Consider the following 18,584-nt stretch of genomic DNA (forward strand, 5'->3'; position numbering starts at 1 on the left):
GAATTCTTGGTATATAGAGGAGTTAATGATCTATCAATCACTACAAGAAATCCATGTCCTGTGCCTACAAAATGAACCCAAATCATCCTCTCTCCATCACTGTTTTGACAATTGGGTATGAGATGTTTGTGCTGTGTTTAGTTTTTGCTGCTAAATGGGACACTGTGCATTATGCCAAACATCTTCACTTTGGTCTCGTCTGTCCAAAGGACAGTGTTCCAGCAGTCTTGGGATTTGTTCAGATGCAACTTTGCACACCTAAGCCTTGCTGCCATGTTTCTTTTAGAGAGAAGAGGCTTTCTCTTGGCAACCCGTCCAAACAAACAATACTTGTTCGCAGTGGCAAGTGATTCCACAAGGCACTTGAAGTTTTTGTAAAACAAATGATGGCATCATTTAATATGTCATGCAATGTTGTTCATCTGACATATTTATCTACTTTAAGAACTGCTAAGGACCAGATGATTTTTAGTATGTCCTGATATATAAAACCATAGAACTCAAGAGCGTGTACTTTTCACATGACTATATCATAGTAGTAGTTTGGGGTTATATAGTTATGAATTTGAATGTACTAGTACATGGATGTCAAACTCACTGCATCACATTGCTCTCACGTGACATAGCGTGACTGTTTTCTCATTCGCTAAAATGGGGTGGGCGTGGCCATTGTGTTATGCCTCCAGCCATGGGTCGCAAATTTGACATCCCTGTACTAGTAGGTTACAAAATCTGGGATTTCTTAAGTGAGAAGACTACTTTAGGGATAGGATTTCCTGAGAAGACAGACTGGTTATAAATACTAGTGTTCCATGGTCAAATGTACTGTTTCAGGAATATTGTATCTATTAAAGCATATCTCAACTGAATTAGTTGCATATCAAAAAATATTCCAAAAATGATTGTACTGGCTTTAGAAAAGAGATGTTTTTTTTTAAAGAACTGCATGTATATATTTTAAAGTCATAGTTGCAGATTTTTGAAGAATACTGAAAACATTGTGATGCTGATTTTAACAGTATCAGTGTTTTAGTTGTCTAAATTGCATCTTGTTCCACATACAGTACTTTAAGAATTCTGTTGCATTAGTTGATTCTAGCTGCTAATAAAAATGTTACCATTTTGTCCTGTTAAACATTGGTAATGTTCCAAATCGTAAGTTTAAGACTAGTAGTAAATATGTTACATATTTTATATATTATGATTTAATTAATGCAATAATTTTAATATGTTAGGAAGTAGATTTGTTCAGAACTTTATTAAAATAACATTCAAATGTTATTCAGCTGCAGATTTCTTTTCTACAATGATTCTCCTTGTAGTATATATTAAATTGCTTTTTGTTGTATAAAATCAGCCTATTTTCCAATTATCCATAAAGGTTGATGAACTGTGTGTGTGTGTTTAACATGCTAAGCTTTTTATGAGTTTTATGAACTAAGTGTTTAATAGATAATCACATATGCAGTTATAAATGATACATCAAATTCTTAAATTCATGATAAGAAAGATTTTAAAAGTTGGTTTTCAAGATGGATATAATGATTTTAACAGCTAACTAAAAATATATTTCAGAAGCTACATGGGGTGGGGGTGGCAATATATTACTGCAAAAATAAAAAATACCAGGCTATCATAATTTTCTGATGATCTACAAGTGTAAAACAGGTGGTAATATTTAACTATAAGCAATATGCTGCAGTCTATCAGGCTGTGATAAATAACCACTTTTATATGATATAGGTTTATTGTTCTAATTTTATCAGTGTAAAATATTGCATTAAAACAGTTAAAATGATTAACTGAAATGACATTAAATGATATAACTGATATAGCTGCATAAATAATACATGGTCCTTTAAATGTGGAGAGTTTTCCTTTTGAATTAATTTTGTATTAAAATATTGTTTATGCCAAATTTAACTGCATTGAGGTACTTAACCATACTATGTACATATGCATGCATATTATGTCAATTTATTGTTAGTTTCCTCCATGCTTAATTTTAGATATTATAATAGAAAATCCGTATTAGTCTTAGTGAGAAAAAATCTGGCAGCACTTTTTCTGACTAGCAGATTTTGTTAAAATCCGTAAGCATTTGTGAGCTACATTCACATCATCAGATCCAACTGATGACGTGAGCTGCAGCCACAGTAGCTTGTACCTCTTAATATGTTTCTCAGAAAAAATGCTACCATAATCCTGTGAATCCATGCTGTTTTAGTAATTAAATTAAATTAATTTATATTTCTAATATTTTAAATTATTATTGTTTTGCTCAGGCAATTCATTCTGTAGCTTGGCATCACGAAGGAAAGCAATTTATTTGTAGCCATTCAGATGGCACTTGACTATATGGAATATAAGGAACCCTACTAAGCCATTGCAGACAATCACTCCCCATGGTAAGTTCACAGGTATGTGTTTTGTATTTAATATGTTGGTACACTATGCCTTCGGTTGTACTTCTCCACATATCTAGAAGTAAATCTTATTGAATTTGCTCCCATATTGATCCTACAGTGACTAAATGTTCCTAGATTGTTACAGAATATTTGTGTATTCTTATATGTACAAAATATTTTTCAGTGTCTTATTCTCAGATACATAGATTAGTGTAAGTAATAACATATTACTTACACTACATATGGCCAGGCTTGCTTTATTTTATTTTTTTTACTGTTTAAAACTAATTTGACTTTTTAAAAATTAAAAGCAATATGTTCAGAATTAGGTTGTAGGTCATTATTACAATATAAGAGTGTTACCATATTTCATTGTGTTTAAATAGTAATACTGGTTTTAATTTGGTCCTGATACGTAAAATCTTTATTTAAGTATAATGTTAGTGTGACAAAAAAGATTTATCCTTTGCCATTTTCTAGGAACAGTTTATATTAAATTCTATTCAATTCAGTAACTGTCAATTACTGATGGTTATTTTAGATAAATGCTCATTTCTTATAAAATACACGGGGATGATTCCACTTAAACATTAAACAAAACTGGACCTAAACAGATTTTCCTGCTCATTCTTTCCATTGCATACTCTATTTAGCAAAGATTAAGGTAGTCCTCAAGTCACAACAGTTCACATAGCGATGGTTCAAAGCAGTGGGTGGGTTTCAAAAATTGTTTGAACCTACTCTGTGGGTGTGGCCTCCTTTGTGGGAGTGGCTTGCCGCCCATGTGACCGGATGGGAGTGGCTTGCTGCCCATGTGACCGGATATGAAGATGCCGACGACACTTGTCAGAACCACCTTAAATTACCTTACACACAGCACTGGCATGCATAAGAATATGATGTAAACTGTTTTTTAAAAGGCATCTTTGGTTTGTGTTAAAACAACTTCAACACACGCAATGTTCTGATTGCACCACAAAAGCAGTAGTCATCCTTACCTTGCACAGAGGCACTGAGTTTATAAATATGAGCATGATAGTGTAAAATAATCATATCCCAAGGACCAGTGGTGGGTTTCAAAAAATTTTTGGAACCTCTTCTGTAGGTGTGGCCTGCTTTCCGGGGTCCACTGGTGGAACCTCTTAACCAGTTTGGTAGATTTGACGAACCGGTTCTACCGAATAGGTGCGTGCTGGTAGGAACCCATTCTGGTTCAAAGTTACAACCATCACCCTGAAAAGTACCTGAAGTTATGAATGTTGTTGCATTACGGTAGTTGTTCATCCTTATGACTGACTGCAGAGACACTGCAATGTCCACCCCTGCCTATTCCCCCTTCCTGCTATGCTAGGCCACCGGCTCCTTCCCATCTCATCACTGATTGCTGAGTTACCTTTTATAGATCTAACAGCTTAGGGCCACATGGCTGGAAAGCATCCATCTTCTCAGGTGCTGGTGAAGCTCCTTTGGTTAGATCCTGTATTCTTAACCACCCTTCTGTCTTCTTTGTAAAAAGCTTTTTCGCACAGATTACAGAGGCCTGCAGGAGCACAAGATCGCGCCCCCAAAGACTCCCGTCCCCTTCACAAAAGGCTTTTGGCATGGAGAACGGAGGCCTACAGGGTCACAAGATCATATCCCCAAAGGCTTCCATCCCCCTTTGCAAAAGCTTTTGGAGTGGGGAATGGAATGTTGAATGTTTATTATACTTGTATGCCGCCCTAAGGAGGCCTGCAGGGGCTCAAATTTCCATCCCCTTTGCCCCTGCAGGATTCTATTCTTCAGGCCAAAAGCTTTTGCAAAGAGGGATGGAAGATCTAAAGAAAACAGCTTTCCCTGCATCTGAGAAGAAGGACGCTTTTCTGCTATGTAGCCCTGAGCTTTGCCAATCTTTGAAAAATATGTGGGGAGAAGGCCGAAACAGCTTTGGGGACCCTAAAGGTTGGAAAGGAGAGCATGAGATACCTTAGGCCTCAGTGCAGGGTGGCCTTGGATGGCCAAAAGCAAGTGATCTTTTCCTACACTAGCCCCCCTTCCCAAAGTACCTTATATGCACGTTAACAAATGCATTGGGGAGAGGAGGGATAGTGTTCATTTATTTAAAGTGATTCAATTAACATTATGACTGTAATGGGCAGGGTCCATTACGGCCATAAATCAAGAAGTATCTGTATTTGCTATAATATTTACGAGCAGTGATGCTCCATCGAAGTTTTAGGAACACTTAGCCACCACCTCCCCTCTAATTTCAATTTCCCATTCATTCTAACAATAAGGAGTTACCCCGAGAAGTTGAGAAAAGGGATGATTGTTCTCAGTAGGTCTTTTGCATGAAAGTTAAGCTGTATGGAACATATTGCTTTCTAATACATGGATATATTTGTTAAGATTGTAATATAATTTCTAAGATTTTGATAACTTTCAAATCAATTTTAAATAAAAATAAGGCAATATTTTGTTTTAGGGAAGCAGGTCAAAGATGGAAAGAAGCCAGAACCCTGTAAACCTATTCTTAAAGTGGAATACAAAACAACTAGAATTGGGTAAGAATTGAACCACAGTTATTTAATGATGACTTGATACTTACTGTGTCTAAAGATGGAATGTATGATCTAGATTTGTCCTGGACAGAGTGCCTTTGATGGGATGCTCCATCAGAAGAGAGAAAGCAACTTCAGTGGATTCCATATTTTTTTCTGTGTATTGCTGCAACAATCCTCCATCCCTCCAAATCTAGGAGGCCTCAGAGGAAAGGCAAATAGATAAAAGTTAGATCTCCCTTACGGCATCCAAAATGTTCCCTGAGCTGAAGCTTTCCTATAAATGGAAGAACTCTTCCCCGCCCCCTCTGAATCCAGCCTACATTTTGCAATTTAAGATGTTTTAAAAATATTTAATAAGCATTCAAAATGCAGAAATAACTGTTTGTATTCATGAGGCCTTCAGTTTGATACAGTAAAAAGATATCAAAATTTATACACTTAAAATACTGTATCTATAAATATAACATCATAAAAATAGTTACATCTCTGGAAAGATTTTATTGAACTTTATATTATATCCCCAAATGTGACATTCCAAATTTATTTATGCATGGAAATTACAGAAAAAGAGCAAATTCCATTTCATGGATGGAAATATATTAATGGGATAGTTGATAGAACCAATCATTTTAATAAGTTTAGTACATTTTATGTGGAGTCCCTCTTTGATAAAGGAGTGACTTTGCTCAATCCTTGACCGAGATATGAAGCCCAGTTTATTTGAGTTTGGTGGAATGTGCTATGTTTGGGCACTAGGTTTTTCGTTCCCCTTTCCTTTTATTACTATTGCTTTTATTGTTTTATTATTGCTTGTGAGTTACCCAGGGTTATGTTACATATGTTTAAGGCAGCTGTACAAAACTTTTAAATGAATACATAAATACATAACATTCTTCAAATGCTCCAATTGTAGCTTGAAAGAGATACCTTTTTTAAAAAGTATCCATTAATTGTTCATAACTCAGTACACTGTCAATTTTTCCATATTTTATTGTTTTTGTTTTAATATGGTCCAGTTCAGTCCATATAGTAAGCCTTATATTGTTTTATAATGAGGCAGAGGCACATAGAGTTCTTAATATATTATTCCACTAAATCCAACACTTCCATGTTTTTAATGTTATATTTCATTGTCTTAACTATTTATTTGTCTTGATTTTCAGAGAGCCTTTTATCATCTTGTCAGGTGGCTTATCATATGACACTGTCGGACGAAGACCCTGTTTAACTGTTATGCACGGAAAGAGCACTGCTGTTCTAGAAATGGATTACTCTATAGTAGATTTTCTAACTCTGTGTGAAACTCCATACCCTAATGGTGGGTTTTTTATTTTTATTTTCCTTTGTTCTATAATTAAGAGTTTAAGAGTTTAAGAGTTTATTGGGATTTATAGGCCGCCCCTTTCCTGAGGGGACTCAGGGCGGCTTACAACCACAAGGGAAGGGGGTGCAGCGTCAAAGAAAAAAAAAAAAAAAAAACAGAATGTGAACAAAGAAAAAAAAAAAATTCCAGCATTCCTTCATTACATTCTTTATTAACAGCATTCTCCACTCAACATCCAGCAGGAATATTGGAACTAAACTCCCAGAACTGCCACATTCCAATCATGTTAGCTTGCGATTCTAAAAGTTCCAACATTTCTAAAAACATCTAGATTATGTAAAATAGAATATCCAGTTCAGATTTATTTTTATTTATGTAATAAATTTGTTTCCCACCATTTCACAGCAAGGTGACTCTGGGCGGCTTATAACATAAACTCTGGGCGACTTACAACATCAGATTTATAACCTGATTGGCTATGAAATTGTATAGATATTTACCCAATTTCCCCTTATGAAAATATCGTCTCCCATCAGCCTACTGTGCAATAATCTATTGCCATAGTGATAATATTGAAAATAGATAAAAGTGTATTGGAGAAAATCATATATGAATTTTAATTGTCTGCAACTGTTTGCAAAGTGAGCCAATTTTTAAGTATGATTTTTGTAATTAAAATGGTGGAAGAAATCCATATAACAGAAGGAAAGTTCTTATACAAATTTTTTAAAATAGTAAATGAATAGATTAAAAAAATAAAAGAATGTTTTAAGTGCATGACAAAATAGTCACTAGAAGTATATGTATGGATAGTATCATACATAGATTTAATTTGATAATTTCTGTCCTGTTAGAACAGTGAGACAGTTATAATAATTAGATTAATTAGATTAACACTTATAAAGAGATTTTTAATTACAATAACATCTGATAAGAGATTTTTTGAAAAGGGCAGTGCGTTAATTGATACAAAGTTAAGATTACACATTGTAAGCATCTGGGTAATAATCCACATTCACTGTCATTTTTAATTTCTATAGGTTTCTGATAATATCATACATAAATGTTTTTCCAATCCTCTATGAAAATCATACTATTGTCCAGACATTTAGGATTGTAATTTCAATTATTTCTAATTAATATGACAATGCTGTTTTAGAGTAATGGAAGCTCTTGTTCAGTTTAGTTGATAACTATTGAATAGATATTAGGTGTAGGATCTCTGTTATTCTAATTCTTGCATTGATAATATGGAATGTAATTGGAATGGAGAAATGTGTTTGGGAAATTGCTAAGAAGACCTTGCAGAGAAATGGGAGAGATATTCGAATGTCATAATTGAATGGCTTGGAAAATACGATCCAGATTCTAAAATTAAAAATAGAAGTTTAATTTCAGAATGGATCCAAGGAAATAGGGAGAGATGTGTTGGAATGAAAACTTTTGGAATACTGAGAAATTTCCAGTAAACTCTTTCAGAACTTTTCTTAGTTGCACTAGTTGCCCTCTCTGCCAGCTTCGATGATTTTTGCAATTTTCTATCGGAGTTGCTTCGTTTAGTGTGTGGGATTATCAGGCAGAAAAACAGAGGGACTTACCATTTGGCCAAGAGGAGAATACAAGTTATATTGTGACTTGCATTCTTCTTATATTCTTATCAGAATATTGTGACTTACATTCTTCTTTTTTCCTTATCAGTGAAAGCTTTAATCCTTTCTGCCAAAGATAGGCAAAGCCATCAGTTTTGTTTGAGGTTTGAGGAGTTCATTTTTTCTTGGTTTTGTTAGATGTATATTTAGCTGGATTTTTATATTAGTAATTATGCTCATTTTGACTAGGTCAATTGTTCTTAATTGTTTTATTAATGTTATACTGTTTAGGGATTTTTTTATTGACAATTAGTAATAAAGTTTTGCAAAGTGATACAAAATGCATGAGTAAAATACTAAACATGAATTATTCTGACATTTTCTGACAAATTAAAATAATCTCTTGTATGTCAATGCTTTATACCAGTGGTGTAAAGACACCACTGGTGTCTTATTACAGTCTTTGTATGAAATCAACAGTGGCTAAATATTTACCAAATGTGAATTATAAAGTGTCCTTCTTTGAATATTGTATCTCTTTCTTAGATTTCCAAGAGCCATACGCTGTGGTTGTTCTCCTAGAAAAGATTTAGTAGTTATTGACCTTGCACAAAATGGGTAAGATATAAAAATGTAATATGGAGATACCTATTTGTTTGCTTATTTTCTTATTCATGTTTAAAAATATACTGTTTTTATAGTGGTCAATTTTTTATGAATTAGGTTTATTGGACATCTTGAAGAAACAGATTTTAATGAAGTTTTGGCATAATTAAGTTTAAATGAACTTAATTTAGTTAACATATTTATATAGTATCTATACATGACATGCTATGGACATTTTAACTTTATCTAAATATAACTTCTGATCTTAAAATTTGCATTTATTCACACACATGGAAAGTACCACTGCAGAGTTCAAGAACAGTCTTGAGGATCTTTCTCCTCGTTGAGCCTTCTTAGAAGTCTGTAAGCTTACATTTTAATATATTTCATTAATTGAAATTTTCCACAGTAAAATCTTGTATCACCTTTCTGTGATGTACTTTTAATAGATTTCTTGTATTCCCATTTTTCATACACATACTTTCTTACAAATGCCAAATCCTTGGCATAAGGTACAATATATGTATATTGTATGCCTATACGTACACCAGAAAATACATAAGAATACAGCACACATGCATATGAATCAAACTACTATCAATATATAACACTAGTAATGGTCAGTAATTATGCTTCAAGTGTTCTTCAAGTGCTACATTTTTTTCTATTGTATTCGTTTCTTTTTCTCTTTTAATATTTTTATCATTGAAAGTATTTTGAAGAGTATCAAATTTAATTTGTAAAAATAACAATCCTTGTCTTTCTGCACCTCATGAAAGGTATCCTATATTTGAGAATCCATATCCCTTGAATATACATGAATCTCCAGTTACTTGTTGTGAATATTTTGCTGATTGCTCTGTAGACCTTATTCCAGCACTTTATTCAGTGGGTGCACGGCAAAAGCGTCAAGGCTATAGTAAAAAGGTAAAAAAAAGTCTTAACATAATATTCTGCAGTACTGTTATTTATATATTGGTGGGCAATTATTATTATTATTTAATTAATTATTTTTTAATAGGAAGGCCTATCAATGGTGGAAATTGGGGTTTGGTCACACAGAGTTATTCAGAGATTATCATTACTGGGTGAGTAATAAAATAGTAGATGCAGAATATCACTACATATTGAAAATCTAGTCATAATGTATGTGTTACGTTTATTTCTTTTAATAGATTCCATTGATCATTCTAGTGCATAAAAAATAGAATTAAGAACAAAGCAGATAGGATTGACTTCTTGTGTAATTTAAAAATAATCTTGTTTGAATTCATTCGAGTTTATTCTCTAGTAAGTGTTAAGATTGTAGCCTTGGTTTGCCCTACTCTACAGAGCAAAAGGCTCCTAACCTATTAATGAGATTAAAGACAACTAATCCTTCTAGATTCTGAGATGTATAAAAGAGAGGATTCTTTTTGCACTTTAAGAAAGTTAAATCTCAATATTCAACAACTACTGTATATTTCACGGGGATAAAAAATATATCCAGACTTAGGTTGGAAGAAAAGAAAAAGGAAAGTCTAATTTCTTTTCAGATTACAAAGATACTTGTAATATTGCATCTAAGCAATAATTTGCTTATATGGTTGAACTAATAACATGTCGATGCTAAGAAATCAGTACTATATAAAGCTGTACAATTGTTATATAAATTCAGCATAATTAAGTAAATCTCATTACTGTTCCATTTCTAAAAATACTTTTAAAATATTTCATATTTTAATAGGCATGCAGATGGATCAGTCAAGTTTTGGGATGCTTCTGCAAGTGAGTGATTTGCCACTTTCAATAAAGTTCTTACTCCCATACACACCCAAAAAACTGTTATAATAACAGCATAATACTAATGACATAGTAGTGACATTACTTGTCTCGTTTTTTCTTTATTTGTTTGAATGTTAAGTATTAATATCAGTCTTGCTTTGATCCAATTGAAATGAATGTACTTTAAATTAGTTGTGACGAAATTGTCTATTTTAATAGGACAATTTTTAAAAACTCAACAATTTTTGATTATGCATTTTATCTTAGTGCCATATCACAATTAAAAATTATTTAATATATAAAATTAAGTATTCATGTTGTTGAAAATCCGTTATTTTTTCTTTAAAGGTATTAGAGATTGTAAAGTGTAATATCTTTCTCACAATAAATTCAACTCAGACACAGCTCTTTTTGTGCATTGATATTTGATTTCAGCCAATGTTAATGAAACTTAAACACCCTGCAATATAACCTTTATAGGAATTGCATTGTTTGAATGATATTCCTATTCCCTGTTTCAGAATTCCATCCCTTGAATAATAGTCCTATTTCTAATGGAGAAATAGTATCCTCAAAATGATTTCATTCAAACATATAACCAAGATTATTTCTTAATTTATTCTAGTAACTTTGCAAGTACTATACAAATTAAAAACAGCTAAGTATTTGAAAAAACTCGAAATAAAGAAGATAGACCAAGCACTGACATAGTAGATGAAGATCCATATGCCATTCAGATCATCTCATGGTGTCCAGAAAGCAGGATGCTGTGCATAGCAGGAGTTTCTGCACATGTCATTGGTTTACAGATTCAGCAAACAAGAAATAACAACAGAAGTTATTCCGGTAATAGAATTCACTTAAATTCATTTCTACTTAAGTGGCTCCTTAACATTCATGTCTATGTTATCAAAATCCCTATATTTCAACAGTGAAAATATAGTAACAATGCCAACTTGCATATTTTTTGTTTCATCAGTTTTTTTAGATTTAAGTTTATTAAAGAGTCAATTATGTTTGTGGTTACTTCCCTAGGCCTGGGAAATAAGTGGCCTTATTCATTACAAATACAAGTACAATTGAAACAAATTTGATAAATTTAGCAATTAAATCATGCCTGTTGTAAGGTAAAAAAATGTTTCTTTTACTTTACAGTTCAGTCACAGGAAATCATTAAGCCCTATCCTAACCATTTTCCCTCTTGTGCTCTCTGGCATCCCTATGTACCTGTGGGACAGAAAGTTAGTACAAGTAGTCCTTGGTTAACAATCACTCATTCAGCAACTGTTCAAAATTAGGATGGTGCTGAGCAAATGGTACTTACAATCTGTCTGTAAAGTTCCGGCTGTCCCAGCATTGCTGTGATCATGTGATTATAATCTGGCCACTTGGCAACCAGCTCACATTTATGATGGTTGCCAGCATCCCATAGTCACATGATTGTCAGTTGTGACCTTCCCCTCTAGTTTACTATAATCAGAGTCAATGGGAAGTCAGTAGGAAAGGATGTAAGTAGCTACTATAAGTCATTCCCACTCCTGTTACTTTCCTACACATCCTCCCACCTTCCGCACAGATGACCGAACTGATTCCAGGATACAGCATCCAATTTGACCATCTTCCTCTACTCATCGCACTTTCAGACATGCTTTACCAGGACGTTGCAGTCATCTGTGCACTCTTCCACACTCTGGAGTACTTACCAACTGCCCAGCTGCACTTGTATCACAGCAGCCACAGCCAGCTTGCTTGTGACTTGCAACTTCCCGCCAGCTTCCCCATTGACGTTGCTTGCTGAAAGTCACAAGGAGGTCCTCAGTAAATGAATTGCAATCCTCGATTAGGACGGCAACAGAGACTGCCAGAATTTCTGTCACTAAGTGCATGAAATTGCACTTATGACAACATTGCTTAGCAATGCAAATTCTTGTCCTAATTATCTATAGCTGCTTCAATTGAGAAATGTTATAGTTTGTCAGTTCATTTTTATCATATCCAGGAAAATGGTTTATTTTATTATTGATTGTTGATTAGGTTTATGTAGTTGATGGAGTCTACAGTAGGATCTCAGTATAAGAGGATATAGTATAAAAATCTGATTGGCTGTCATTTATTCTAGATAGAAATGCTTATGGAGTCTCTTAGGTGTTGAATGACAAGAGTAGAAATACAATAGCAATAGCATAGCAGTTAGACTTATATACCGCTTCATAGGGCTTTCAGCCCTCTCTAAGCGGTTTACAGAGTCAGCATATTGCCCCCAACAATCTGGGTTCTCATTTTACCCACCTCGGAAGGATGGAAGGCTGAGTCAACCTTGAGCCGGTGAGATTTGAACAGCCGAACTGCAGAACTGCAGTCAGCTGAAGTAGCCTGCAGTGCTGCACTCTAACCACTGCGCCACCTCGGGTCTCAATGAGTTTTTTAACCAGAGTAGGATGCTGAGCTAGTTCTGAGTGTCTAGCAGTAATATTTGATTACTGCCTCAGGCTTGGGAACATGATATAAGAGTTCCAGTGATATGGAGTGCAGAAATTAGCTTAATTGACAAAGATGAGCCAAAATCTTCTCTGTTATTTCAGAGTCATCTATTCTGGTTTCTTGTAAGCTTTTAGTAGCAGCTCAAAGTACTGGTGTTAATATTTAATGACATCACCTAGAAGCATTTGCCCTATATGTAGCTCTCTAGTACTCAAATTTAAAAGTAGATTCCTTAATGTCTGTCTTTATGGCTGTTAGAGCCATGGGTGACATCTTCATAAAATACCTGCTTTGTTTTTGTAATAGTTTAATGGATGCATTTCAACTTCAGGATATTGACAAGATCAGTTATTTGCCTTTAAGAGAATGCGTCACTAATTTTAAATTCTTGTTATCAGTTTGTGCTTTTTCATTCTCATTCACAGATGCTTGAAATACGGCTATTGTATGAAATAAATTATATAGAATCTCCTGATCCTGAGCAAATGCCACCATTGCCTACTCCAGGCACAGGTTCCAATCCTCATCCATCATCCCCCAGTCTCATCCCTCCACTAGCAGTAGCTCTTCTGATGGACTTCGTGATAATGTCCCATGTTTAAAGTAAGTATAATAGTGTGTTCTAAATAATGGGAATTGCTTATCTTGAGTGCTTAAGCTGATGGAAATACTTCAATGTATTTTGTCACATATTGTTTAAGTTAGAATATTAAAATATAATCAGCTTCAGAATCTGAACAAACAAGGACTAGTGGTGTAAGAACTATCACTTTTTTTGATGCTGGGTGACTTCATCTTCCCTGCTTTAGGGGCTGACTCTGGCAAGGCTTTGGAATTCCTCGCCTCCACAATCATACTTCAGGTCATCTATGGTCTGACATGTGTAGAAGGTTCAGATTTCATATTTGCCTTTTAGGTTGTTATAGCAACTAAAAGGGATTTGATACCCCATTGTTATGGTCAGACCATATTGTTACTTAGTTACACAGAGTCACCTCTATAGGATGGCAAGATTATTTGAATGATTCATCCCAGGCACCTAATGGATTCTACTGATTTCTGAGGAAAGTGTCAACAGAGACCACTCCTTCCTGAATGCTGTAACCAATTTGCACAATACTTTGTCCACAAAATTACTCACTATATTCTTGCATCTCCAAAGCCAGTATCTGTGGTAATAACTGGGATATTATTTTGTTCTCTGGAATTCCTTTTGGACTGTTTGTTCTGAGGAAGTGGACAGAGTGCTATCTCGACTATCCATTGTTACACATGGTTGGGCATTCTGGCTATTGTGAGGGCTGGTTAAAGGAACAACCATGTGGATCCATGAGCCTGTTAGTATCCCCTTACATTTGGGTCAGGGCCTGGCTGCCTAGAAGAAGGCAATAAACACTACCTTTGCTAAAAACAATGATTCTCACATTCTCTATCCCATAGTCTTGCATAAATATTGTGTGACTTCCAATGTTCAATTTCTCATAGATTGAGACAGCATTCAATTCCCTTTGCCATTTTAGACCTCTCGGCAACTTTTGATATTATTGATCATAGTATCTGACTAGATGACCTCTGAGCCTTGTGAAAGTTTTTGTTTTCATTCTTTTAATGTTTTATTGCAACATCTAAGAGTAAGATTGAGGTGGGATAAAAACTGAATAAATACAAGAATAGATAAAAATTCAAAAAGAGAGCATTTTTATGAATTAAATGTTTACAGTTGTATGCTTTGCTCTAAATGTTTGCTTGTGGAGGTTTAAAGGATCTTCAATCAATGAGCTATTTCTAGTAAATATTTAACAGCTGCTCTAGCGTGCAGAAATATGTAAACCAATAATGAAATATATATCTTTTGAAAAAGACTTTCCCTAGGCTAAGTATTAATGCACTTTTCATTTATGTTACAGAGTTAAAAATTCTCCCCTTAAACAGTCTCCAGGATACCAGACAGAGCTAGTTATCCAGTTAGTATGGGTGAGTGGTGAACCTCCTCAGCAAATAACAAGTCTTGCAATCAACTCTGCCTATGGATTGTAAGTAAACTGGTTTACATTTATCTCACTCAGATACTATATAGAAAATGAACTCAATATTTTAAACATCACAAAATAGTAAATGAACTCAGTATTTTTTATTCAGGTAACTTTAAGGTTATATACAGCTGTATTAATAGACTGGTATTTATTGCAGTAGTGCTGTAGACTTAGTCTAGAGTTCCATTAATTATAATAACAATCTATTGCATTTCTATATAAATAGTGGGAGAAATAACTATTGATGTAAGGGCTGTATGACATTTTAAATATAAATTTTTTAAAAAGTATGATTGATGTAAGTGAAGAGAAAAGTGTAACTGTACTGGGAAGGGAAAGATAAAGAAAGGGAACAAAATTGAATGGTAATAAGATGAGGGGAACATATACAGGAAAGGAAAGGCCTGTTTAAGTATTGGAGAAAGTGGTTAAAAATCACTAGATAAGCATCCTAACTGCTGGCTAATCGTCAAAGAAATTGTTAATTTCAGCAGAGATGCCTAAGTTATTTTCATCTTTGTACGTTGCTATCTATTAAATAGTCTCTTTTTAAAATCAGAGAATATAAGAAGCCCCTCAATTCACAAATACCGTAATTATTGGGGGTAAAACGTCATTCTTTGTGTATTATGAATAGTATTTATTCTATTGCCCAACTAGATTGATGATGTATCTGTTCATTTATATGGATGATTAATTTGTGAAACTGTACATGCCCAGAAAATGTCAACCATTTTATATTCCCATGGCATAGCATAATAAGAATGTATTAATATTTTGTCTGTATTTTTAAAGTTATGCTGTTAATAAATTAAGCAGCCAATGTGGAACTTAATATTAAAGAATATTTTATTTTAAAATTATGTATAAAATTTATATATATACATACATAATCTTTTTATAAAATAATGAAAAGTTGTCAAATCTATGTCAAAATCTATGGCAGTTATCAAATATTGGTTTGATATGTTGCTATGTTTAGTCAAAAGTAGAATGTCTGAAAAACTGATAATAATGAAACTGTATATTCTGGAGCTCTAGCTAAAGGAAATGTTTGCAAAAATTAAAATTTTGATGAGAGAGTAAGAGAATCGGAATAATAAGAGCAGGAAACCTTGAGGAAGAGGCTTTGAAGTATTCAGATAGAATAAATCCATGTTACTATTATTGAAGTTATTTTCAGTTACTTTTTTAGTCTGAATGTGCATATTGGAAAATTAAGTTATCAGTAGAAAACATTCATCTGAAATATGTTTTTTTCCAATAACTCTTTTCCAGAGTAGTTTTTGGTAATTGTAATGGTATTGCAATGGTTGATTACATTCAAAAGACCATGCTTTAAACCTTGGCACTATTGAATTGTATGGCTCTAATGATCCTATCGGAGGGAACCTCGATCTCCACGTAAAAGTAGACAACCATCTGGAGGTAAGGGGCTAATAAAAATGTATACTTTGCTTTTTAGAAGTGTGGATTACTAGCTTTTTCTTTGAAAATGACAAGTAATCAAAGCCAGATAGTAGCTAGGTAGTTAGTAGGATTTTCTTCTAGAAAACCTCCCTTCTGGTTGTCATGGACAGACTTACTCATACTAAATTGTTCAGATACTAACACCTTCAATTAAACAGTATCAGTTTATCATATTCTGCCCATTATTTTCAAATTCTCCCTCATGGATTTCTTTTGGAAATTTCTGAACTAATTACTTCAGTCATAACCCCCAACGCTTCTCCCATCTTTCATTTTATTTTTTTTAATTCCATACTTCTTATAGTATATTAAATTTGATTGGGAAAAAAGTCAACAGTCTCTCTGTCATTAGGAGTGTGGCCTATGTCTGAACAGACAATTCTGGAAGTGCTGAACACTACTCTTTAGGACTGGGCAGCTGTTGATACCTTCTTAAAGTAGCTTTATAGCTGTGTTTGTAAGTCTAGGATAGGCATGCTACAATTAACAGGAGTCAACATGGTTTGCTACAAATAAATCATGTGAGTCTAACTTCGTTTCCTTCTTTGATAGAGTTGCTAACTTTGTAGACGTAATGTACAGTGTCTTAGTGAGGTTAGACTTTGGCAAGCTTTCAACAGAGTACCCATGATATTTAATTTATAAAACAGTAAAATATGAGTTAAATATTAGCTGGGCCCACAGTTGATTAAATGAATTCTCAAAAGACTGGTCATTAAAATTTCTACTTTGAAGGTAATATCCTAGTCTCTGTGCTGCTCAACTAATTTTTTTTATTAATGACTTGGATGAGATTGTTTAGAGAACATTCACCAGATTTATAGATTATACCAAACTGGGAGGAGGAGGAGTTTAGATGAAAGAAGACTCAAAAATCTTAAGCAGTTAGGCCAAATGGAATTAATTGACTGGAATGGAATTAATATAATGAAATTTACTGGGCAGGAAAATTAAAGTTCTAAATCTGGATAGGAAAAATGTATAGAATGATGAAGATCTTGCTTGGCAGTAATACGTGTAAAAAGGATCTAAGTGTTCTTGTTGATTACAAGTTAAATTCAGCCAGCCGTGGGGCACTGCTGCTAAAAGAACAAATGCTATTTTAGGATGCATTAACAAAATAGAGTCCAGATCATGGGAAGTAATTATTAACTCTACTCTTGCCCTGGTCAGATCCCATTTGAATACTGTGTCTAGTTATGGGCATCACAGTTCAAAAGGATGGTGATAAATGAGAACAAGTTCAGAGGACTTCCAAAATGGTGAAGTATATGGAAGTCAAGCTTTAAAGAGTCAACTCAGTAGAAAAGATGACTGAGAAAGATATGATAGCAACTATCAAATGTCACATATAAACTGGAATGGAAATTTTTTCTGTTGACCCAGAAGACGGGATGAGAACTATTTTTTTTCCAAAGATTTATAGTAGCTCTATATTGTGATCAACTGAAGTAATTGTATAAAAGTGTATTTGTAGCTTTCTTCTAGGCAACAATAGAAATCATTCTGTATTCATTTTATTTTATTTTTAGCAGATTCTATTTCTAATACATTTTATTCAAACAAGTTCTGCCGTAGATTTTCCTGGCTTCCAATGCAAAATGTTGGTGTTTTGTCTTTTCTTTTTATTGCTTCACTAAGGCATGCTGGCTGTTGTTTCTTGCATGTGTGGCCACTCTAGCTTATATTCAGACTCTGTGAAAAACCTTCTCACCTCTAACATATGTAAGTTATCTAATTACAATGTAGTAGATTTAGGTTCAGCATAAATATTCGTGTTTCCTGATATTTATTTTATGTTAGCACTTTTCTAACTGTTGTATGAACAAAAGATGGATTTTTATATTTACAAATATACATATTGTTATGCTTTTAGTGCAAGATACAGAATATGCATGGTTCCTCCATGTCTGCTTCATCTCTTTGTGCCAGTTACACTGATATATTTGATTTACAGCCAATAGTTGCCAAATCTCACCAGCACTATTTAGTTATTACAGGTACCTTCTAGGCTTTGGAAAGAGGCTATGAGAAGCTGTTCTATCTGGTCTCTTTAAAAGTCAGTAAATAAGGTGCCTTTTCCAGATTCACTATTTGAATTTTCCTGCCATGTTACATAGTTCAGTGTTACCAACCAGTGGTCCGTGTAAAATGTTGTTGGCCTGCAGAAAAATTATTTGCATTTTTATATTGCACTAAATACTATTTGTCTTTTTAAAAAAATCATATTAGGTGTCTGTGGAATTTAAAATTATGAGTTTAGATGCTTGAGGTCCAAAAGGTTGGCGACCCCAGACACAGTTCATAGTTCATGCCAGTTTTGAAAGTTAACTGTCAGAATGAAAAAGGAAAATTTAATTTGTTGT

General features: G+C 33.9%; 1 protein-coding gene across 1 annotated transcript in view; it reads left to right on the forward strand.

The window, feature by feature from the left end:
• The window catches only part of STXBP5 (syntaxin binding protein 5), a 153,672-nt gene that overhangs the window by 102,902 nt on the left and 32,186 nt on the right, over window positions 1-18,584 (forward strand). Inside the window, 18 exon segments of the mRNA XM_032215762.1 lie at window positions 2,286-2,349; window positions 2,352-2,408; window positions 4,873-4,951; window positions 6,115-6,269; window positions 8,411-8,443; window positions 8,446-8,482; window positions 9,250-9,407; window positions 9,492-9,558; window positions 10,197-10,237; window positions 10,860-10,895; window positions 10,898-11,034; window positions 11,036-11,080; window positions 13,141-13,246; window positions 13,249-13,318; window positions 14,623-14,748; window positions 16,027-16,082; window positions 16,085-16,123; window positions 16,126-16,176. Coding sequence (XP_032071653.1) covers window positions 2,286-2,349; window positions 2,352-2,408; window positions 4,873-4,951; window positions 6,115-6,269; window positions 8,411-8,443; window positions 8,446-8,482; window positions 9,250-9,407; window positions 9,492-9,558; window positions 10,197-10,237; window positions 10,860-10,895; window positions 10,898-11,034; window positions 11,036-11,080; window positions 13,141-13,246; window positions 13,249-13,318; window positions 14,623-14,748; window positions 16,027-16,082; window positions 16,085-16,123; window positions 16,126-16,176 — 1,357 coding nt within the window.

Source organism: Thamnophis elegans, chromosome 4, assembly GCF_009769535.1.
Source record: "Thamnophis elegans isolate rThaEle1 chromosome 4, rThaEle1.pri, whole genome shotgun sequence".
In the NCBI taxonomy this organism is placed as follows: domain Eukaryota; kingdom Metazoa; phylum Chordata; class Lepidosauria; order Squamata; family Colubridae; genus Thamnophis; species Thamnophis elegans.